This window comes from Pseudochaenichthys georgianus, chromosome 13, assembly GCF_902827115.2.
Source record: "Pseudochaenichthys georgianus chromosome 13, fPseGeo1.2, whole genome shotgun sequence".
Taxonomy (NCBI): Eukaryota; Metazoa; Chordata; class Actinopteri; order Perciformes; family Channichthyidae; genus Pseudochaenichthys; species Pseudochaenichthys georgianus.
Window position 1 is genome coordinate 11,750,602 of NC_047515.1, and position 25,649 is coordinate 11,776,250.

Genomic DNA, 25,649 nt, shown 5'->3' on the forward strand with positions numbered 1-25,649 from the left:
AATTTCTGATGTTTACGTTCGTCACTATGGTGACGGTGTAGGAGGCAGGTCACTGCGCTGGCTTGTGACGCTCACAGGAAGTATTAACCAATCCGAAAATTAGCTCTGTTACCGGACTGACGTCACCGTTAAAGCTAACAGAACCGTTACTTGGTTGCAGAAAAACTCTACAACTGCAAGGGGATAGAAGATATGGCTGAATACCAGCGGTGGTTTTAATTCAAACCCCATGGCGATGTAGTTCTACATCCAACACTATCGTCACAGCAACTTATGTAATGGTCTAAAAAGCAACACTAACCAGCCAAAACGATACTTTTGGGGGCGTTTCGCTGCCTGTTTGGATCGGGATGGTCTCCAACTGTGAGGTGAGTGAATGCAGTTTGGTGCCTCGGACACACCACCATAACACTGAGTGCTGCTGTGCTCTCCTATGGACATAAGCAAACTCCCGTATTACTTCACCTGTATAAACATTATAGAAGTCGCAATAAGTCACTCAGATGTTTTTGGCATACCATGACTGCGAAACAGCTCTTTATTTCAGGAACATTTCAGTTTCAAGACAGGTAACGTAAGCGTACTTCATAAAGTTGTGTATAATAGGAGGCCATATAACATCAACTCTTTAAGTTTAAAGGGCCAAGCTACCGTTATTCACCGTTAAATGTGCAGTGCCACAGTTCTCACACACTTGGCGCGGTGCTCTGTGAACACTGGCGCGTCACACCGCGGCTCTCTAGTCTCTACTCAGTGGATATTTGAGGAGGCTAGCGAGATAAGCTAGTTAGCCGATGTGGGACGTCCACCCACGGTACATGGACGAAGTTACCATGTTATTTAGGTATTGACCGTTGTCTTAACTTTGCACGTTGCTACCTCAGTCTAAAGGATCTCGCCATGGTTTTCACTAATACAATCTCTTCTCCGCCCCCTTCTGTAGCCTCCTCTGTCAAACCTGCCATTACCGAGCAACGCTCTTGTGTCTAAGTGGTTATTTAATACTGAATAACGTTTTCCCCATACTTTATGCGGAATACTTCAAATACATAGATATCTGCCTCAAACGAGTCTGTTCAGCCCCATGTAAAACGGACACACTGCAGTGCAGCGAGTATGGCTTCTGTGCCAGTGTCGTCCCATCTCCTCCCAGCGTCATGTAATGCTATACCCCGCACAGAGACCGTTCACCACTCTGTGTTTTTCCATTGTCTAATACACACATACCTCAACTGCTTTGCTTTGCTAGAAAATTCTTGATTCGGTACTGGTAATGTATTTTTTTTTCATACACCAGTTTTTCAACTACTGTCACTGCCAACCAGTGTCGTCAAGTAACGAATTACATTTACTCAAGTATACCTGAGTATTACAATGTTGTGATACTTGGTACTTCTACTCCACTACAATTCAGAGGTAAATCGTGTACTTTTACTAGACTACATGTATGTAATACCTTTAGTTACTTTACAGATTTGGTTTCATGATGTGAAATATAATTAACACTTAAATAAGACTTTAGTTGCACCTAAAGTAAATTCACAAGCTACCCTGATGTATTCAAAGTCATTAAAGCTAGCTGCACCTTTACCAGCTTTGATAACACTTTAATGCATCAATAATTATAATCAAAACATATAATATGTATTATTATGGAATGAGCCAATCTGCATAAAGATTACTTTTACTTTTGGTACTTTAAGTTGATTTTTATGCTAATTATTTTTGAACTTTTACTTGAGTAACATTTTGAATGCAGGACTTTTACTTGTAACAGAGTTTTCCTACACTCTGGTACTTCTACTTTTACTCAAATACAAGATCTGAGTACTTCTTCCACCTCTGCTGCCAACACATGCCCTAGTGTGGCAGTTTGGTACAGTATTGTTATGAAGTAGCACTATTACTTGAGGAATGCAAAGTGACTACATCTACTGAATCATGCCATTCATTTAAGATGTTAGCTCCCGTTAAAGAAGCCAATCTGCTGGCTACGGTAGTGCACTGGACTTGATGCCTAGTGATATAGCCATTTGGAATGCCACTGAGTGTTAAGTGACCTGTAGAGGTCATAGGCGCCTGCTATATTTACCGGCTCTGTAACTTGATCTGTGGCATTCTGGATCGCTGTGCTCATACTATCCTCTCACACTCCGGAGCCACAGCCTCCCAAGTAGCACCTCTTTACTTTTTGTGTATCGGCCTGGCCACTCAGAACTACAAGGGTGAGGCTCTAACTAACCAACTTCACTGCTTAACTACCTGATTGTCAGTTGAATGCATGCTGTGTGTGCTGTTTGCTCAGCTGTAGGCCATGTCTTCCTGAGGAGAAAATAATAGAGGACAGGGGTAATGTTTCGGAAAGTTCTGGATTTTTCTAGCATGAGTTAAGAACCCGTGATCAACTCCTTGAGTGTACAGTAGCATGCCTACAGATGATATAGGTGTTTGCATTGAATAGTAAACATGTAGCTGGTTGTGAAATCGTCACCTAAAGCTGTCAAACTATCAACTTTCTCTTTCCCCATGCTTTATAATTGAGCAACTTTTCCGGATTTGATAATACGTGCCAAAGGATACATCCTCAATCTTTCATGGTGGTATGAAATCCGGAGAATGTGTTGACCGTCGGCCTGTAGAGTCACTTCGAGCTGAACGTGTTTTCTGTAAAGTCAAACTGTTTTCTGATAGAGACAGCCCAAACAGATCATGGAGACGTAGGTTTCTGCTAGCTTTGCTACTTTATTGGCCTGTTGGGAATATAACATTTCTAAGGTTCAGCATTTGCTATCATCGGGCTTGGGTTTTGTGTCAGATAGTTTGATATGTTTGACAGCTAACGATCTAATGATACTGTATGTGTTTGTAAAACAGAAACAAATTAATCGTATTTCAATGTTGTTTGTTTACTTTTGTGTCCTCTGGGTTGAGTGGCATGTCATGTAACATATGTGTGTGTTTCCACAGGAGTGATCAGCGTCAGAAAGCCAGTGCGTGTGTGTACACTGCGGGGTAGCAACAGTAGGATGAGCTGCCCAAGAGCCATCACAGCCCGCGAGGACTGACACACTGAAACATAAACGGTAGGTCATTTAACTAGACACACATTTAACACTTTTACACACACAGAAAGTAAGAAAACAGTAGCCACATTAGTTGTGTGTTGTGTTTTATTAGCTTATAAATGACTCAGAGAAATTACTAACAAAAGGTTGATGCTATGTGTCAGTTCCTTCTCCGTTTACAGCATTTAGACTGTGACTCTAATGAGGCATTGAGGTTACAGCAAAGGTGTTCGTGATGCTGGAAAGCGTTGTCCAACAGGTTGGTCTGCACAAGCAGGAGAAGGCCAGAGAAAACAAATGGGTTTCATGGTGTGTTTTTGAAAGGGACCCAACTATTCTTTTTGGGGTTTTCCCTTTCCTCTAGTGTCTTTTGTAGGTTTATGTTCATGTCAATGGTCTGCAAAGGCTAAAATCCCTGTGTTCCCCCCAGAGGGAGTTTCTCCCCCCCCCCCTGAAAGGCTTCCATTGTAAACCTTTGCTTACTTCTGTGACATAATGACATCCCTATGTAACACTTGTGCTTCAATTGGCTAGTGCTCAAACACATTTTACGTGATAGGCTGAGGGGCGGGACATCTCTTAGCGGTTGACAAATCTCAACAGAGCTGGCCGGCTAACCAATCAGAGCAGTCTGGGCTCTGGTTTCAGACAGAGGGTGAAAAGAGGTGCTGCAGCACAAGCAGTATGAACAAAAAGAAGACCTTTTTGAACATTAAAGCATGGAAACATGTCACAGTAGATGCACAAAATACAAATATAAAATTGTTGGCTGTTTAGGAGCTTAAGAAGCAACAAAAGCAAGTATCCCCTGTTTTCGGCCTTGACCTCTGAACTGTTAGAAATGGCTACTTAGGTGATCTGAAGCTCCTCCTCAAAGTCAGAGGGCACAACAATCCCTTCAAATACAGAAATGCCTGACATGTTGTGTCCAATTTGTCAGAAGTCACATTTTAAAAGTCAATCAAGTGACGGGGAACCAATGAAGAAAAGGCGTCTATATTTCGTTTTTTTTGTAAAGCAGGTTAAAACACCATACAATTGGCAAAGGATAGCTGCTTAAAAGTAGTATTGGTATAGTATAGCACTATTGGAATAAAAATAATAAATCAATACCTCAGCCGGAATTAGCTTATTGCCAGTGGTGGAAACAAGCAGACTGTATTTGCTCAAGTGCAACACTGAAGCTACATTTACCTCACTTACTTCTACTCCAGTACAATCCAGAGGAAAACATTTACTTTGTAATACATTAAAATAACACCTGACGTACAGTACTTACTTTTCAGAAGAATTGTTTTCATAAAACACATACAGTATGTTATGATGCATTAAAAAGCAACATTAATAATGATAATAATACATGAGACTTATATAGCGCTTTTCTATAAACTCTATTAGAGTTGTGGCTCATTGTTCTGTTTTAGATGTCGAGAGTTGTCCAACTGAGAATTCGATTTTCTGTGGTGTTTCAATCCATGTTTACCTCCTCTCCTCTTATGTCATTCACTGCAAATGTGCAATGCATTTACAATGTTTAAAGCTATGAAAATGATATAGTTGTAATATCACAACTTTACTGAAGTCCTGCCGGCTCGCAGGCAGTTTCTGAATAGGGAACATGTGATTTTGTGTAATGGTTTGAGCATTGTATTGTTTTCAAAGTATTAGAATAGCAATTTGACCTGCTTTATTATTACAAATGGAATTTCTTTACATGGGACCTATATGTACATTTATCAGCGGTAACGTTTGCACCTTTACTCGAAGACTAAGTAAGAAATATTGGATAAAGTAGAAAGGGTGATCTATTTTTTCTATCTAACCATCAACATTTTCAACCAAAACCCAGCCGGGGGGGGGGGGGGTGGGGGGTTCTTTGAAATATTCCATAAACAATATATTTGTTCATAAAAAACAAAATGAGTGGTATTGACACTTGACAATCATTTACAACCAGGTCCGCTATATTGCACTTTTGAATAGATTTGAGGTGTGTTGAGGAAGTACAAATTAATTTAAGCCATAAACCGTGATTACGTGATTTTACAAGAGCTAAGGGGGCATTTTAGGCACACAACATATCATCCCTTTGTTCCTTTTTTGTTTATTGTGCATTCATTTAAGCATATGTCCTTTCTTGGCAATCTTCCTTTTCTTTTTCTTTGGGTTTTATGGCGGGGTGCACATCTCCTCTACTGTGCCAGAGTATTTAGTATGGTATGTTGTCTCTGTGTTACTTAACATCCTGCTATACTTCATTTAAGTAAGTGTCTTCCTCCTCTATCCTGTCCATCTTTTCTGACCTCTTCTCACATCAAGTGACTAATTGGTGCGTTGAAACTGTTGTAATGTAGTCACAGCTCTAATCATTTTACATTGGCCGGCTCGACCAATCATAGTCAAGTACCGGAACAAGGTGCTTGTGTTGAAACCACTAATTGCTTTAAGCCACTTGTGTGTTTCTAATGCCTATCTCTCAGTGGAATTGCTCTGATTGATTGGTGTTTTAAATATTAAAAGCATTTAATTGACCAAATGATTAGTTGAATGAATAAAGAAGTGTGCCAGTGAGCTGTACAGACCAAAAGTGTGGATTGCGTCATCTCTGAGGTCACTTTTGCTTTTATATGCTCTCATGTGAGTCACCAACAGATGGTGGTAATGCTAATTGGCTGCTCCAATCCTGGTTTTGATATTGTAGAAAAGTGGTTGTGTAGCAAAGACATGTAGTGAGAGGTAAGAACTTCCTTGTGGCAAAACATTTAAGTGGAAACGAAAATGTTGTGTTTTGGAGTTTATTTGTTTTTTGTAAAGTCTGGCCAAGGATAGGAAATGAAAGGTAACAGAGCTATATAGTCAGAACATGGAGCTTTGAAGGGCAGTGCTGAAGGGCAATAGCATATAATCTTTACAGAACAGTTATTAGGCAGATATTTTATGTCCACTTTAATTTAGTGGTTTTACATGAAATTCTAAAATGTGTGTGTGCCAGTTAGATTTGTCTTTGTATGTAGCTGTGAATTCATGATATTACGGTATACAGTACAGCAACGCACTGAAACTCATTAAACTTGGCTGTAGGGGTATCAAAGTGTCGCACCAGTAGCTAGGGAACGCTGGATAATGTGCAACTATGGCCTTGTTAGTCTTGTTTTAATATGAAACACTTGGCACTGAGGTGGTAGTGGGCATAAAAGAAGGGCAGAGGCATCAGTGTGGCCCTCACAGACATCAGCAGTCTCTTATCCGCTCACATTTCAGGGTATATATAGCCTCCTGTAAGACCCGGCCAAACCCAGCACTGCCCAGAGACCCCCTAATAGCCACCATGTTGATGTCTAACATTGTCCATTATGGGAACACTACGGCTATGTTGTGTTGCATTGTTTTCTGTGTTAGCTTAAGCGGTTACTGCTGTTTTGTTTTATATTGCGGTGATGGTAACGATAGAATGTCCTCAGTTTTTTTTAAGGTAAAGCTGCATTCAAATGATATGCAATATTTTCTTTGTTCACCACTAGGTTTGGCACAGAGCCTTGCAGTGAAAGCAGCTAGTCAAGGTGTGTTACTATCTGCTAGCTGTCTAGCCTCTTACACACCAAACTGACCCCAAAGACTCCTGCGTCTTGGCCATGTTTCGCACTGGAACACACCGCAAAGACTTCAGCCGACGGCCAAGTAGCACGTACGAACTGCAACAACCGGAAGACAGACTGCGTGACAACCGAGAGAAGAAGAACAGACTGCGTGACATAAGCAAACAACAAACAACAACTCCATTTTCACTCTACAGCGAGAAGCTCATGAGGCTTTCCCGAACCTGTGTCGAGAGCTGGAGTTAAATGAAATCTCAGATTTGCCTTCTTAATAGTTTGTTTGGGTCCCTCACTTCCGTTTCGCTTCTCATGCACTGATTCGCTAAGCTGAACAGCCAATCAGAGTGATTTCTTTGGCCGACAGCCTCCCGATTCAACATGTCGAATCAGTGGAGTGCAGTACACACCAATCTGAGTAGGGCGACACGGCGCTCATCAACGGCCCGACATATACCGACATCTATCGACGCCGAAAATCGGCTTGGTGTGTAAAGAGCTTTATAGAGCAGAAGTGAAGCCAACTTTTTACATAACTTACCCGTTTTGTTAATAGTAGGGCCGAAAGGGACTTATTATTAGCTGGATCCATCGACTTAATGGCACAAACCTATTAGGGACATCACAGGATTACTTCCGTATTTTAGTTTGTCTATGATTGAGATGTCTCTATTTATATTGATAAGTCGCAATGGTAGTGACTTGTCAATCTGGGCTTCATTTACACAATACACAATTTGCTCACTCAGTCTTGTGTTAAAAAAACTGCTAGTTAGTTCAGGGTTGCCAACTCTCACGCATCTGGCGTGTGACACACGCTTTCACTCTCAATCTCACGCTCTCACGCTGCCCAAACTATTCTCACGCCAAAAACAAGATGAACCGGCGATCGTTTTTGGTTGATTATTTACAATGTTGAGTTGACAGTTGCTCAAGCTGTCGATCCGCTCCCTCCCCGCCCCAACCACTCTTAACAACGTTAACAGATAGCGGAGCAGTGGAAGCCGTTAGTCAATCCCCCGACCCGTATTGCGCATGCGCAGATCTGAGATCCAGTATAAATGATAAAAAGTAAAAAGTCTGCTGCTTAGTGTTCTACTATTCTACTAGGCCAAAATAGAGTCAAAGAGTATATGAGAGTGTGTTAATTAATATATTTGGCAGTTTGGAGTAAGTCTGTAGATTGTTTGTGTGTGTGTGTTTCATGTATAGGCCTCTCAAGATAATTAATTTTGTTGGATACATTTTCCCAGAAATGATTGCGATAAACGATAATATTGTCGGCATCGTTGCATGACCATTTTAGACCCCTGACATAAAGATAATATATATTCAAGTACATCCTTTCAAACTGCTAGTCACCTCCTCATGTAAATGGGAATTTATCGAGTTCATTTTTATTTATCGTACGATAAGTCAATGAATTGCTTATCGCGACAGGCACACAATAAAACAGTGGAAACAAACATGTGTTTGACTTTCATTAGTGAATGAAACTGTGTGTCCTTTATAGTCTGTGTCCAATATTGTGTATTTGTATATATTGTATATATATCCTATATATATGCTAAGGTCCCGCTGCTGACACGATAGCAGTCATTTAGTGCGCATATGTGTAATTAAACCCATGATATCAAAATCTCACTCCAGCTAGGTACCCAAAGTTGGCAACCCTGAGTTAGTTTAGTTTCTGTGGATACATCCCCTGCTAGCTTGTGGCGTTACTTACAGCTGCCATCTGATTGGCTGCCTGTTGAAAGGTCATTGGTAAACAAAGTTAAAATACTTTGAACCGTGAACACATTTCTCCGCATCAATTTTGAGCGGTGCGCGGCGGCGATTGTAATGCTAACGCCGAGTCGGGCTGCACCACTGTCTGCATAGTAACACAAGAGAGCACTTTTACCACATACTGTATCATGTTAATACAGCTTAAAGCATACCCTTCTTTATTGTGTATTCTACTCTAAATGGCCACATCATTTACGAGTTCAGCTTGGTACATAAGCCGCGTTCCCACTGCGGTACTTTTCCCACAAAGGTTCATGCGAACTTAGTTCATGCGAACTCTTTAGTTCGCATGAACTAAGTACAGATCGCGTTCACACCGGAAAAGTCCCTGGGGGTGGATTAGGCAAATGAAGCCGCTGACGTCACTTCTTCTTCTTCTGCTTTGGGTTTACTGGCAGGCCGAAAACCACTTCACGGCGAAGACTGCCGCCCAAAGTCCCCGGCCGGAAGTCCCCGGAGTTGGGGACTGGCTTCAGTAGAAGCTGCTGGGAGTCCCAGCAGCTTCTACTGAAGCCTTCCGAGTAAATCGCCAGAACGCCGACACCTCCTCATCTCCACCGCTCCCATGTTTTATTTTGTGTTGCCATAAGTTAGTCTCTCTGCGTTTCTGCGCTGGGCTAATGCTAATAATGCTAATGCGAGGATAATAAAATGGCGGCTTCACAAAACTTTTTGAGAGTTTTACGGGGCGTGGTTTGCAATTCGCCCAGCCAATCAGGAATATAGCTCTTTTCTCAAAAAAGAGCCGCTCGAAAGTCCCTGCTCTCTAGCAGGGACTTTCGAGGGGGTAAAAAGGTTCGCATGAACTACTTTTAGTACCGGCTCTTTTTGGTGTGAACGCGATCATGAACTAAGTTCGCATGAACCTTTGTGGGAAAAGTACCGCAGTGTGAACGCGGCTATAGAGAGGTGCTGGTTAGCCTCCTCTGTATTGCCAAGGAGTCGTTGTACACTGATAGTGTGTGATGTACTGTGTACATTTGTGACGTAAAAAAATGGATACAAAATCGAATTGATTGAACTTACTATAACCTAACTTACTTTAATTGTGTTTACTATAGTACATCACTCCACACAGTCACACATGCTATCGGTCCAAATCACCAGAGGATCCATGCTGATGTTACATTCATGAAGTGTCACCTCGGGGTCCGGCAGAGACGGCGTCCTGCGTCATCACACACACTCCCCTACTGCTCTGAGATAGGCTCTGCTCTTTAATAGGCTTGGAGGAGACCTGGGAGGATAATATGCACTGACTAATTAGAATGATGGATTTTCAACAGAAGCGCAATTCAGCGAGATAGTAGAACCAATCAAAACCAACAAGAGAAAAGCAGTTTTTCTGTGGCCCTCATCAGTTTTATCTCATCAAGTATTTTTTCATTGAAGATAGTTGAGATGAACTATTCAGGGTTCATATTATGCTCAACGTATTTTATGATATGCTAAATCTCTAAACTTAATATGTCTCTCTCTAAATTACTTATCAGTAGTTTTAGATCATTCAACCTGGTGAAAGTAAGTTCAACTTCAATAGGTTGATGAGAGCTTTGAAAACCGTACAACCAAATCGCTGAGCTAAAAAGGGAAACAATCTATCAGGATTGTGTTAACCACAGACGTTATTTCAGGCTTCTAAACACAACCACGTAAAAAATACCTTTGCCTTCAAGACGAGGGTAAGCAATTGTTTTCCCGGGTTTAAGGACTTATTCCTTCACCACTTTATTCAATTATTTTAATACAAATATTTAGTAATCAGCTTTAAAGTAACAATTTACTCTGCATATTCCCAGTGTCAAAGCTCACCTGATCACTGTTGATGTCCCTCCCCTTTTTATGTTAACCAGTAGTTGCTAGTGTTCTGTTGTTGTTGTTTTTAGATTTGTTGTCTTTGTATTTAGATGTCTCTTGAATTCAGTTCCAGGTAGTGACAGCTTGGTTCCTAAAAAGTGTTTAGCTTGGCTCTCTGAAACCTGCCCAGTAAGTGAAAGCTCATCTCTCCAGCCCTTTGCCAAAGATTGCCAGCAGTCAGCTGCTGAACTCCTCTCTCCCACCGCGCTCAGCAGCCACTTCTGGTGACAGCTTTCTTTATTCAGAATTAGTAGAAGCTTGGCAGACCAACCAGCGCTTTCATAGTAGTAAAATGTTATAATTTCACGTATGAGAATGGGCAATATGTCCAAAATCCTACCCTGATAGTTGTCATTTGTATATCGACCGAAATTACAATTAACCATGTGTTTTGGTAATTCAATAAATAAACTTTAATTTAACGTATAGTAAAGCTTATTGTTGTATACTCCTAAATGTGTTTGCTATTTTATTTAAAACTTAAAAACGTATATATATTTCTAGCTACACTAACTATGTTTACATAATGTACATGCACACACATACTGTACAGAGTAATCAAATTAGGGCAATAGTTAAAGTTAATTCAAGGCATTGGCACATAGCAATAAAGCTGAATGATTGAATTAATGCGGAAAATCGTTGACACTGCTGTTCGAAATTAATATTCCCAATTTCTTCTTTTGGTTTATCAACACTTGGGTTCCAAGTAGACATTTTCACTTGCCTGATACCATTTACAACTCCGTTTTCTATTTCAAAGTAGTAGATAAGTAGAATGTCGTATTTTCACACTTTCACATTCTATTTCCCTTGACTTCTCATTTGTGTTTCTATCTTATCCTGTTCTATAACTCTCTAGCAGCACGTAGGTACATTTTTCTCATGACTTGGAGGGTTTTCTAAAGAAAGAAAAGGACTACAGAGCATAATGTGCAGCCACCAGTCTGTAGCTCTGATAGTAGTGTATATTGGCCGGCTGCTACTTCGAAGTCCTTTGTGCGTCGGTAGCAAGAAAACAAATGCAGCATGTTGCCACAGTAGCTATGGTAACTACTGGTTACTACTGTGGTGGTGTTACTCCCACGGGCGTGATTTGCTGTTTGCACTTCACTCAGCTCGCCCACCAGGCTAGTTCGAGCTTGTTTCTCTGCGCTGCCCCGGGTCGCTGGCTGCGCTGCCCCGGGTCGCTGGCTGCGCCTCAGCTGTGGGGCTACAGAGAGGTGTAGCGGGAAGCAGCTGGCCTAAGGTCGGAGGTTGAACCAAGGCCAAGGTGGTGGTGCCTCGGGTTCAGAGACGCTTTCCAGGGTTCGCCAGTTCCAAAATATCGCTGATCCCCAATGAAAACACAGACCTCCATTTGAGATAATTTTGTGGTAACACATTATAATTCAAAATAACCACTATAATATATAATATTTAATCTAAAGGCGCTGTATAAATAAAGTTATCCACTTTAAATATAATCATAAAACATGATAAAGTTCTTTATAGTTATTATTAAGCTGAAATATTAAACTACCTTATTATATAACCTGGTCATAGTGTATGTGAATGTATATTATTACTCATTGAAAGCATCCAAATACCAGTTGAGTAACTCCAAATCACATTATAATGCATTATGACCGTTTTTATAATGCATTGCTAACTATGAGAGTTATACACTATGATCCTTGCAGAAAACCTAAGTGACTTAGCAGCAATTCTACCCTTTAACCTTCTAAGTCATTATACAATGCTTTATTATTTGTCATAATGATTGATATAAAGCATTGTGAATACTTAAGAGTACTTATAATTCAGATGATACACTGTGAAAAGCAGGTATTATAAGTAGTGCTTTATAAGTGTGTGGATAATGCATTATGCACAGTGAAAGCTAATTGGTCAGGTGAACAGGTGATTCAGTTCAGCCCATCAACCAATCCAACCCATAATTGATCACAAAATAGCAATATTATAAACAAATACTAAAATATAAACAATTGGACAACGTAAATCACCACCTCTGATATGCATGGCTCTTACATCTTTTTGTCCGATTTTTCATCACCAACAAATACAAAAATTGATAATGGCTAATGCCAGAGTGTTGACTGTTTCCTTTGGCATTGCACAGCCAAAAATACCCTCTGAACATATCATACAAAATACCCTCTGCTGCTGCAACATTACAAAACCAACCAAGTGCATCTACCAAGCCTTTCTTTAACTAGCTGACTTAGAGCAGGGCCTCTGTGCTATTAGCCTGCCGAGCAATAAGTGAACAGCCGCCTGCCTGGCCTGTGTGTGTTTGGCCAGCGGTGTGTGTTGGCCTGTCTCCAACACGCTGCCTGTCTGCCTTCTCCAGATCCATATGCTGAATTATTGATTAAGCCGTGGTCACAGAGAGAGAGATGCAGAGGGAGAAAGCGATCGAGACCCAGAAGGAGGGGAAATTACATTGAGGGAAGTAGGTGCATTCGGAAGAGAAGGCAGGGTGCCGAGGAGGAAGGGAGAGGGAGTTATAGAGAGAAGAGAGGAGAGAGACAGGTTAAAGAAATAGGAGCCTCCCTCACTGAACTCAACACGGATCAGCAACACCAGATACTTTTATTTATTCAGACTCTGGCTGCTGAGCATGTGAACAAGAGCCTCAGCTGCGACAGGAACACACTGTGCTCTCTGCCTGCTCACCTCCGACTGCCGGACTGTCCCATTATAGCCGGGGGAGACACACACTACACCGAGAGACAGAGAGGGGGGATTTGCTATTTGAGATGTCATAATAGTCAGGAGAGATTATTTTACATGTTTATATTTATCTACTTGATTTTAGAATAGGGTTGGAGTTGGAGGTCCCAATAGGTTAAAAAAATGTTTTTGCCGTGCCTTGGTTGAGCATTAACTCAAGCATTATTAGTTTATCAGCAAACATGCTAGCTAGTACTAATTATGTCACTCCAGATCTGTCTCTACTGGATTGTATGTCATGCTCTTTGAGTTGCGTGATGTGGGCTTATGGTAAAGGATGCATGTATAACCAGCCATGCGCTGTCAATGGCTATATATATAGGCAGCAAGGGGCCCTATTATGCATATCCGATATCCTATCGTGTTAATATGTAGTGCCTCTACTGTGACATGTCTCCATGCTTTCATGTTAAAAAAAAGCTCTTTATTTTTCTCATACTGCCTGTGTTACGGTGTGTGCAGGAAGCAGGACCCAAATGCAGATTAAAGTGTCAAAAAGATCTCCTTTATTTCAAGGCTATACTAGAAACAAAGACAGAACAGAACACTCACCGAAGACCAAGTCAAAACACAAGACGAACCGACAAAGACAGACAGAATAAACAGAACTTAAATACACACAAGACTAATCATACAAACAAGACACAGGTGAGGAGGGAGGAGAAAACACAGGGACACCACACAATCGGGTAATCAGACACACCAGGGAAACTAACGACAGGGAACCACAGACAGATCTAAAGACAAAACACAACGCAAACAGAAAACCAAAGACAGATCGAGACAAGACACAACGCAGACAGAAACAGGCAAGACAGGAGGTGAAGACCTTTCAAAATAAAACATGAAACAAAAGACAGAAAAAGACAAGACAAAATACAATAAAGACAGATCTTGACAGCCTGTGCTGCAGCACCTCTTTTCACCCTCTGTCTGAAACCAGAGCCCAGTCTGCTCTGATTGGTTAGCTAGCCGGCTGTGTTGTGATTGGTCAACTGCTTAGAGATGTCTCACCCCTCAACCGTACAATGAGTTGAAGAGCAAGCCAATAGAAGCGCAAGTGTTACGTAGTGATGTCACTCTGTTACAGAAGTAAACAAAGGAATAGCAGTGGTAAATATTAAACCAATTATGACTCAAATAATATTTAAAATGTTAAGTACATTTTTTAGAACCATGGTTTCTGATCCACAAGAGTCAGTTCAAAATAATGAACTGTTATATTAGGTCTGTTGAATACTGTTTGTAGGCCGGTACTTCTCTTCAGCACAACAATACTTCATGCAAAAGGATATTTTCAGATATTTTGCCTTTACTAAATATTGCACTGCGATTGGAATAATGCACTAGTTCATATTGCGATTTTGATGGTGCGTTACATATTTAATGGTGCTATTCCATGGAAGTGTTTGCTGTCATGATGCATACACTGTAGCATTGCTATTGTAAACTCATCCTGAAGTGCACTAGATATACTGATCTGCTTTACTAGATTATAGCTTTCATTGCTTTTCCGTTTGCCTAATCATGAAATTATGATTAAATTGAACTGTAACACTCAGGCTCAATTACTACATGGAAGGAAAGGGTTTTGTAGTTGGCCCGGCAACTTCTGTCAGGGGCTGGGAGAAACATTAGCTTGCACAAACAAACTATATATTTATAACAGGAAGCCTGCAGAGGAGCGTGAGCACTGATTTCCAAATCTACTCACTGGGGTTTGAAATGTGTCAAAAACTCCATGATCTCTGTAGGCTAATGTTGTGAAGACATTTCAGAGCAATTTGCACTCACCACTTTATGTACCACGCAGAAATAACATCAACTCTTGACAGTGTTAGCAGTTAAAGAGCTCATGATGTTCACTCTCAGAATCAGAATCAGAAAGATTCTCGAAATAATGGAGGTTTATATTGAAGCTAATGTCCTCCTGAGAGACAGTGAAAAACAACACATGAAGAACTTTAGAGCGCTTTGAATGAGTTATAGTAATGTAAAGTAGATAATGGATTAAAGTGGTGTCAGCGTTTGGTAATGTGTTCCACAGTAAGCATAGTATATCTTTCCGGATTTCATAATAAAGGCCAAAAAGCTGGAAGTGTTAAAGTCAGTGATGCACACTCCTGAGTCATTCTGTCTTTGAAGCCCGTTTAATGCTTAGTGAAGCAAGGATAAATGTTGCTGTAGTGTAAGTATTGATCTGATTGTTGCTGATGAACTAATACTTGTGTGTCTTTGCTGTGGCTGCAGTCGATGCAGTCTTCCAGAGGCTCTCCCTCCCTGTGGCTGAGAAACCAGCAGCAGCAGCAGCAGCATGTCCCGCGTCTCCTCCACCGCCAAGCGCTACACTGGCCCTTCCTACAGCAGCCACTACAGCTCCTATGGCTCCTCCCTGACCCCAGGCCTTAGCTCCTACAGCGACCGGTCCTCCTACAAGTCCCCCACCTCCTCTTCCTCCACCTACAAGTCTCCCATCTCCTCTTCCTCCACCTACAAGTCCCCCATCTCCTCTTCCTCCACCTACAAGTCCCCCATCTCCTCTTCCTCCACCTACAAGTCCCCCATCTCTACCTCCTCCTCAGGTTACTCCTCCAGCTATCTGAGCAGCTCGGCCGCCCGCAGCCGCAACTACAGCACCTCCTCAGAACCTGACCGGGGTCGCACCATCCCACGTACTGACATTCTTGGGAGCAGCAGCCTCAGCAGCAGCCTCAGCAGCAGCCGCCGGAGCGAGAGCCTCAGCAGAACCCCCATCAAGAGCTACGGCGGGTCGGGTCTGAGCGGGGGGTCAGCGTACACCGGCTACAACTCTTACTCTTCTTCCTCGGCCCAGTCCAGCTACCTCTCTTCACCGTCGGCCTCCAGCATCTCACTCAATCGACGGAAATCTGTCTCCCAGACTGACTTGAGCAGGGACCTGGCCTCTCTGGCCCTCAGTGATGCCTCCTCCTCCTCATCCTCCAGCCCGTCTTCTTCCAGCAGTGCCCTGCGGAGCTACCGCAGTCGGGCCACCGATGTGGCCAACTCGTATGGTGCGAGCTCCCGTATCGGCTACTCGGGCCTGTCGCGGAGCTCTACTCAGGAGGCCCTCTCGCGGAGCTCCACCCAGGAGGCCTTCAGCAGCAGCAGAGCATACAGCTCTTCATCATGGGAGCCGAGCAGCAGCAACAGGGTGTCCGACTCCCCAACCAGGGACTCCACGGTAAGAGAATGTTCTTGGTGCTCATGCTGGCTTGAAGCTTGTTGATTTGTTTGGGGTTCAATGCTGCAGATTGGATCAGTATCAAAGGGTAAGGCCGAATGTAGCCGTAGCTGGGCACTTTTCTTTAGTTTCACACACTTTGTAAAGCCCATCAATGTTTAAGGCTTCCGAGAGTACTGGATTTGACCAAATGGGGGCACTATTGTTCAAATTAAATGTAAAGCATTTGAAGTCCTGATATAATAACCTGACATATCTCATGTTTAGAGGGTTACTTTACAAATGAAATCTGTTACAATAACTAGTTACCTAAATATAAAAGTAACCTGATTACTTTCTGTTACTATTGGATTACCTCAATATCCAATTTAACCAAATAAACACACAACAAAGAACAATGTGACCTTAGAAAAGGAGAACACAAGATCAAAAATGCTATAATTGATAGGAAAACCTGCCTTTCGTTAAACATAATAAGGAAGTAGCCTATACACCAACACTGAAACACATGAGCACAAACTACAGTTTAAAAAACCCAGAAATAAAATCTGAGCTGACAGAAAATGCTTCGTTTTAGTTTAATACACACATACAGCTCACACACATTGGTTCATTTTCAGCAAAGAAAGTGAAAACCATAAATCAGATTCCGGCAGTAGGCGTATAGATTCACACTTAAAATATAGAACAGTACAGCTTACAGAGAAGGAATCAAATCTGATCGTTTTACAAGAAACAATATGCTCTTTTGAGTTTTTTAGTCACATTGTAATCCTGCTAGTAATCCCTAATTTATAGGTAAGTAATCTGATTATGTCTTTTTTTAATGTAACTGTTAGGGAATACAGTTACAGATGACCTAACACTGTTAACTTTAATCCGTTACCAATACGTCCGAAACCTGCTGATTCCATTTTCTCTACAAGGCTATAATAATATAAAATATTGAATGAGGTTTTTTTTTTCATTTTATTCAGATTTCAGTTTTTTCAGAATTTGTTTGCTATTGTTTGTTTATCTGCCTTTAGCTTAAGTATATTTATAGGTCATCACAATGCTTTAGTTTGAGTTTTTAGAGGTTTTTACAGTAGTAGTAGTTTCCACGTTTATGAGACGTATCTGACCCCTACCCAGCAACTAGAGAGATGACACCTGTCAGATGGAGCTGCTAGGCTATGATTGGCTGGGTCTGTAGGCCACTAGCCTCATATCTGAGCTTTGTATTAATGACCCAGCTTCCTCTAGGCAGGTCAGAAAGCACAACTGACCCACTTCCTCTCAGGATAAGTCCAGATCACCGCTTACATGAGTGGAGGAGGAGGGGGAGGGGGAGGGCGGGGGGTGGGTAGAGAGCAGGGGAGAGTGGAAGTTAAGATGAGTGGATAAGAGAATTTGGGTTTGTTCTAAGTACCATTTATTGATCAGATGCACTTACTATTCATCCTGTAGTGCAGTTGTTATTGGTTGCCTCTCCTTATGTTGATGTGTAGCAGATTGAAGTGATGAGCCCAAGCTTCCGCTAACCAAGCCTTATTTCAGGGTTGGTCGCTAAAATAAAAAAATCTTAACAAAGAACTGAATTGGTATGCCCCGTTAGCTTACCTGGTTGATCATGGACGCAATGTATCAAAGCTGAGTCCTTCCTGTTATCGAATAAAGCAAAAATGACATCACTATGTAACATGTGCGCTTCTATTGGCTCGATAGCGCTCCAACACATTGTACATGATAGGCTAAGGGGCAGGACATCTTTAAGTGGTTGCTCAATTACAAAAAAGCTGGCCAGCTAACAAATCAGAGAAGACTGGGCTCTGGTTTCAGACAGAGGGTGAAAAGGGCCGAACTCATGATCATACTTATACCTATTATGTCCAAAACTAGTGAAACATGTCCAAAGTGATGCTTTTGAATGTCTAAAAGCCAAATATATTCCCTTTAATATTATGTGAAACAGAGAAAAGAATATAATCTCGATATTTAAGAGGCTGCATATTTTCTGACAATTCTGCATGAACAATTATTTAAAGGATTACTGGGTTATCAAAAATAGTAAAGGATTATATTTCTGTCAATCAGCTTATCAAAGAAGCACTTAATACAACACAAAGTGCAATACAAACAAGTAGTTAATAATCATTTATTGCATCAGGAGGCATTGAATCAAGCAAATCCTTTTATAATCAGTTCTTTTGAGTCGTTTTTAAAGGAAAAATGCTAAATGTTAGCTTGTTCCAGCATCCCCTTAGTGAGAATTTGCAGATTTGTTGTCTTGTATAACTCTATATTGAAATAATGAAATAAATGCACAAATTCAAATGTCCTTACACAGCCACTCCTGAGAAACGATTTAATCAGCACGATTAATTAGATTCACCTGTGCACGTTTACCTTGGGTGTGCTTTAAATCAAACAACCATCTGAAAATGTTGCATAATTAGTTAGTAAAGCGTTGGATGATGTTGTGTATGGTGTGTATGGTGTATGTACGTGTACCATGTATGTGTGTATATGGTGTATGGTGTGTTGTTACTCTCAGGACTTACACAAACTGCTGTACGCACTCGAATGACTCGAGCATATGGAACTATATTAACATCGTGAGGTATACTTGACCAAATAAACCCCGCTGTACGTTTCCTCATCAGTCATGTGCTTCTATTTAGTTCTACAAGTCTGCATTCAGAAATAGATAAACGTGACCTTACACAACCCTTCACAATGAGTGGTGACATTTGAGGGTTATTTCTTCTAAAACAAACACTGAATGAAATCATGCTTTGTTGCGTGCAAAAAAAAGCACATTTTTGAGCCTGCAGCTATAAACTGCGAGTTCACACCAGAGTACTGTTACCCGTACTTTCCCCGTTTAGTTCCGATAGTGTCTGGAATTTCGCGTTCACACCAAAAAGAGTACTTAGTTCCGAGAACTTTTACCCCCATTTTTAGTGCCTGCTAGAGAGGTGGTACTATCCTGAGAAAAAAGTATCAATTTCTATTGGCTGGCGAATTGCAAACCACGCCCCGTAAAACTGAGAAAAGTTTTGTGAAGCCGCCATTGTATTTGCTGGCATTAGCATGTTTAGTATTAGCATTAGCAACGTAGAAAGACTAACTTATGGCAACACAAAAAAAAACATGGGAGCGGTGGAGTGATGAGGAGGTTTTGGCGTTCTGTCGATTTACTCGAAAGGCTTCAGTAAATCTAAATACAATATCAAAGTAATGTAACCTGACTTCTTTTAGACTACCTCCATATCAAATGTAATGCGAATAAATACAAGAGAAAATAAATATCATTAGGATTTTTAAGATTTTTACTTAAGCGTAGTGTAAGACAACAGAACAATGTAACCTCAGAGAAAGAGAAAACAATATTTTATATATTTAGAATTAAAAATAGGTTAAATTATAGACTAGCTATGTATAACTACCACAGAAAGGTATAGTTGACAATTGTTTCACTTTAATACATTAATTAAAAGCAAACACAGTATTCTTAGTTAATAAATCAGTTGTCCACCTACTGCATTTAAAAATATATATTTAAAATAAAGAAGAATAAAAGTAGGCTAAATGAAAACCGTCAACCTTTATTATATTGATATTTATTTAAAAATGTATTGAATTTGAAAATCCGCTAGTAATACCCATTTTTATAAATGGACCCGTAATCTGATTACGTCTTAACCATGGACCATTAGCTAATTGAGTGGTGCAGGAATGAGTCCTCAAACCCAGAAATGACTTAGCATTTTACTACTTCCAGTTTGTCTCAAGAAAATCTGAAATAAAGTCAGTGGTTAACAACAGCTGAAGAGATGTTCACGTTTTGTTCTACGATATAAAGTTATGTCAGTAAATACCCCACTTGTGCAGGTCCGAAGCTTCTATGTGTCATAAAAACGAGGGTTGCTAAAAAGTGACTAAAATATATTACAAAACGTCCTGCTGAAAAAAACGTGTGGGATCATTAACACGTGTTGGCCACAAAGCTTGTTTTCTGCAATATACCGAAATCCAAATGGAGACAAGTTTAAGCTAGATGTCTATTCTTATGAAATCCATCAGGTAATCAACACCTATCCATGGAGCACAGACTGAGTAGCTTCAACTGGATGTCCCCAGCTGGGCTGTTTGTCCTGCTGATTAACCCCAGTCCCCTGTTAGCTCACTCCCTTTAATCCCCCTTTCACACAGTGCAGGGCTTCTTCACTGATTATTGGAGCTCTAATGGTACGATGGACCGAACACATCCACTCTATTCACAAAGCTCGCAGTCAGCAGATCTTGCATACAAACCAAGAGTATGGTATGTGTGGAAATGTCAGGAAAGATGTTGTGACTGATGAGTGTCGAAATGACAACTTGACCACTCAGTGACCTCGCACCATGTCCTTGTGGTCAGCCATCCTCAGGCAACGCAGCGGAGTGGTGCCCAACATTGTTCTGCAACTATCAAATATTCTCACAACTGACATTTACAGTAATTGATTGCTATTTTGCTATGGTGACGAGGATTTTATGTTTGATATCATAAAAGACTAAAGAATACTCAACTTTGATTGGCTTAAACCAGGGAATCTTCTCCATTTTATCTTAAAAAATACTTAAAGATGAATCAATTCACAATAAAGTTGCAAACAAATTGCTTTTAACTAAGTAGAGTTGACATTTCTTTAAGAAATATTATTTATTTGTGCTTAAATAAAAAATATATATGATACAGTATATTTAATTATGTATTGAATAAGGAGAGTGTATATTAGTGAAGTAGTTGCCATCCATTTTGACTGTTTACTGTTACAGATATTAGCAATTATTAAGCAAATCCTCAATTGAAGATGTACTTATAAACAGTTAAATATATGTTTTGGGGTTTATTAAATTAAATATCATCATTTCACCATATGGCGCGTTAAAGCTGTATGTACAGTATATATATCCCTGTACCACTTCCTGGCTCAGTGAAGTTTCCAGCGGGCCATTTTCAGCTTTGTTACAGGTCTTGAAATAAGTTAAAGGCAAAAGAAACAATTAAAATAATACGACGATGAGTTAACTACATCTAATGACAAACCAAAACTGTTGCACTGTAGCCTAACTAACACTAGTTCTTATGTTGTTGTTGTTTTTCAATGTTTAAAGTCACGTATGCTCTCCTAAAATAGGTTTTGCAAAACAAGGTTAACCCATTTTCACAAGCTAACAACAGGAACATATAACACAAATAGCAGCTGCTGGTGCCTCATCCTCCTGTTCATGGCGTGCCATGTTTCTGATGGCAAGCTGTCTGACATGACTATTATTCTTGTTCTGCCTGTTTCTCATGCATGATATTCAAATAGACCAGGACACATACAAAACAACAAACACATGTTTATGGCTTTACTTAGCATATCATTATATGTATCTGTTTTTGGCATACCTTTGTTAGCACGCCTTGTTAGCTTGTATGCAGTATTTCAGTATCACATTTTCCTCTCGTTCCACCTTCGAGCATCTCATTCATTTCTTTCATTTCGTCAAACTTATTGTCGAGTCAATACTATTTGGTCCGACTGTTGGTTCCCCACCTTAGTCAGAAAGGTCATGGTTGTTCTTTGTCAAATATAGGGGCCGGTTCGTTAGTGACTTCGTTATTCATTTATACGTTATTATGAATTGACTTGATTGTGTTTGTCGGTCAGTGTGTGGCATTTCCTTCAGGGCGATGATTTTAACATTACTATTCAAGATTCAAATATTCAAAGGCTTTATTGTGTCATTTGCACAATATAGCTACAGTGTAGTTATGGCAAATGAAAAGTCCCAGGCTCCTTCTTAAACAATGCAACATAAATGTATAGAACACATAAAACAATAACAAATAGTGCAAGAAGAACAGAACAGAAATCAGTATCACAATATTATTTTTCAAAAACAGAGCAATGATGCTTTGAAGCCAATTATATCTATACATCCATTTTCTAGCAGCAGCCCAGCAGTCCTTTGTGCCCCATTCTTGGAGATCTCCAAATAATTGTAAGCTTAGGAAACATCATTTACTATAGTTTTTGGAGATTAGTGGACCGTATAATTAGGGCCAAACCTGCTGACGTATACTGAGTTTTCCAAAGGGCAGAAACCCTCATCAAGTCATGCACGATGAGTCTAGCCGAACGTTTAGGACTACTTTGGGAGCTTTGGGTCACTTCCCAAAGCTCATAAGGTTAAAGAGCTTTGCTTTGTGGATCTGCTTCCCCCTTCACCGCCACAGTCAATGGGTGCATTACTAAAGGGGGAAAAGTATACAAGTGTGTGCCGATGCTCAGGAAAACTCAAAAGTGACTTTGAACACTAACAGCGGTTTCATCTGCCTAGTGATTGTTGCTAGGTAGAATGGACAAGTTATGTTTTCTCTAAACAATTGCCAAGATTACACAATTTATCATAGCCAGAAACTGTGACATTTGAAATTATAATACACTTTTACATTTCCTAGTACACATTTTGAGTGACAAACACTAAATACAAATAATGATCTAACCTTGAAGTAGTTATACCTCAATGTAATTGCTTTATTCTGCATATCTATCAATCATTGAATCAAACATTATTCATACTGTATAGCCCAATATCACCGAAACATGCGCCTCAGGGGGCTTTACAGCCTGCACGGCATAAAAACCCTCCTTCCTTTGATTTTGCACCGCACAAGGAAAATCTCTTTCAAATGTTTCCAGTATTTGTAATATTAATGAGGCGTAAGAAGAAACACCCTGGACTGCTAGTACTACCTGATATCCAGCTACTGAACTGAAGACTTTGTTCTGTTCTGGAACCCTCCTACATGCTCTCCTGAAATGTTCCATTTACTACATATTACGTAATGTGAGCAATTCTCCTCAGTGTTGGTTAAGGAATGCTATGCCCCTTGTAGGAATGTAGAATAGGGGCTTAGAATGGCTATAAACAACAGTGAACGGTTTAAGTTGCTGTGCTAAGAAACATTTACACCCAGGTTACATTTAAACATGACTGAATAGAGTGTCATTCTAATGTGCCAGTAGCTTAAGGAATAGTGCAGCAATCCCTAGGTAATTACACTCTGACTTCTCCTACGTAACATTGCCCAGAGACTGCTTATGTCCCGTTTTAATACCGCTTAGCTCTTTGTATCAGATATCACAACACAAACATTAACTCACTGCCCCCGTCGCTCACTTTGTAGTTTTCCACCTCAAGGATTAAGACACACACTCGCACACACACACACTGGTGATGGAATGTGCTCCTTGGCTGTTTGTTGTGTACACACGCTCGAGCCTGGGTCATGAGATTGCTGCAGTCGCACTCCCTTCACTCCACACAGCCTTCCAGCTAAAATCGCCCACCCTGTAAACACTGTGCATTTCAATCCTTTCGCTAAAGACTGTACAGAGATGAATCTAGTATTTAAAGGCAACAGAGGGCTGACTTTCATGAAAGAAAGTATCATTTCTGTTGGGAATGTTGGTGACCCTGAACTAGACTGCTTATGAGTGGTAAGGGAGGCACAGCACATTCTGTTGACTTTCTTATTTACTAAGTCTTACTCCATCACTTCTGAAACTGTAAAAAATGTCTCGACCATCCAGCAGTTTTAAATCTGTCATAGAGACTTACAGGTCATCAGGTGCTTGTATTGCCTTGTGTAACCACCAGCAGTACTCTAACATGCTTCACCTAACGTTTCCTTAACTACTACATTGGACCGTTTAAAATGCCACAATAACCATAATTCACTAAAAATAGATATAAACACTGTTTCTTTATAATTTTGTACACAATTGAACACGTCACTTGACCTAAAAAATAAAGATTCAATACATGTATTATTTCTCAATATCCCAAATGTTGAAAAACGACAACGATTAAGTGAAAAACACATGAGTTTGTTGCCCTGATATTTTCATAAATCTTCTTATTATTCATAATTTATCATTTCTGAGTACAACATTGTAGGGATCTCTGCGTTAAGGCCCTTACACCGTTTTATATTGTTATTTTATATAAAAAATAGTCATATTATAACAACACTTCAACCCCTAAAGAATGCCATATGACCTAAAAAATTCAAATATTATGCCTGTTTCGTAGTGTAAGATTGTTTTAGCTGTTTTACAAGGTAGCCAATGGTGAATTAGTGTAAGTTTAGGATATTAACATTATTTTTAAATATTATTCACACTTTTCTGTGCAAATTAGTACACATTCCAACAAAAATGGCCAACAAATCTATTTATTGATGTTTTCCTACATGCAGGATGTTTATTTGGACTTTTGACTGCCAATACTTGGGTTATGTTTGCTGGTTTAATGCAGATTTGCATCAGACATCCTTCATCAACCTCTTATTGTGACGGTGTCGACTAAACCCCTTGTTCTCTGAGCTGCTGGTGAATCACCGGAACCTCATTAAAGACCCTTTTTAGGTCTGAACAATCTAATTTTAGAACCACTGGATCAGATTGTAATAAATCACAGCCCTGTGTTGTCAGCTGTGTGACATATGTGTTGTGTTTACCATGCTGTCACATTGATAGCATATAGTGATCATGGCCAGGACTATAGAGGTTAGTTTTCGGACATGATCCTATCGGAGATGAGTAATCTCCTTGAACCACACAGTATTAGACCTTCAGGTTGTTCCAACAGCGTGGAGGAGGATGGACTGTGACGTAGGCAGCCCGGCTGGAGGCGTCGCTGACGTTTGTTGTAGGCTGACTTTTCCGCGAGCCAAAAGGGGCGGAGCTTTATTCTTGTAAAACGGAATCGGCACACAATATGCATTATTGCCACTTATTTGCTGACACCTGCGTAGGCTAATACTGCAGTCAGTATGTGTGTGTTTTTTAGGTGTTTTCGCTCTATATAGTAGTAGTATAATTTAAAGGCAAAGCTACAGGTCCTCTATTCGGCGTGATTTGTGAGGTTGCTGCTGTTACATGACTGAATGAATGAATGCCAGAGACCAAGGGAAACGTAGTGAAACGTCTTGCTATAGAAAAGGGCTGAACACAGGAAACCTTCTCCTCCGCCTGCATAACTCGCACCGGGTCGTTGGCTTCGTTCCTCCGCCAGCATGCCGAGCATGCGACAGTCATACACGGTGACCGTACCTGAGGAGCCGCCGACTGCAGCGTTCCCCTTTCTGAAGCAGGAGATGCGGAGAAAAGGCAGCATGTCCGGCTCGATGCTGGTGTCCACTTTCGTAGGGCTCCTCATTAACCAAGCCAAGGTAAGAGGTTGTGCTACGCTCCGTTATCCCGGCTCTGTCTCACCAAACCCCATTCAAAAATCAGGACATAAGGTTTATCGCATTATGTCTTAATGGGCAGAGCTAAATTGTGAATTCCATCTATCGTATGTCACTTAAATACTCGC

The 25,649-nt window shown here is 40.6% G+C and overlaps 1 protein-coding gene across 6 annotated transcripts in view; it reads left to right on the forward strand.

Moving 5' to 3' along the window:
- The first annotated feature begins 132 nt into the window (after positions 1–132).
- Positions 133–25,649, forward strand: part of usp2a (ubiquitin specific peptidase 2a) — a 55,870-nt gene continuing 30,353 nt past the window's right edge. For 2 of the 6 annotated variants that reach the window (XM_034097508.2, XM_034097511.2), the window contains exons 1-3: positions 2,133–2,225; positions 2,968–3,083; positions 15,293–16,244. In XM_034097508.2, the coding sequence (XP_033953399.1) occupies positions 15,357–16,244 (888 nt within the window). In that variant the 5' untranslated portion in view covers positions 2,133–2,225; positions 2,968–3,083; positions 15,293–15,356. Of the gene's footprint in view, positions 369–2,132; positions 2,226–2,676; positions 2,718–2,967; positions 3,084–15,292; positions 16,245–25,061; positions 25,504–25,649 lie in introns of those variants that run through there. The other 4 variants (XM_034097512.2, XM_034097513.2, XM_034097509.2 and 1 more) reach the window with 3 other exon arrangements.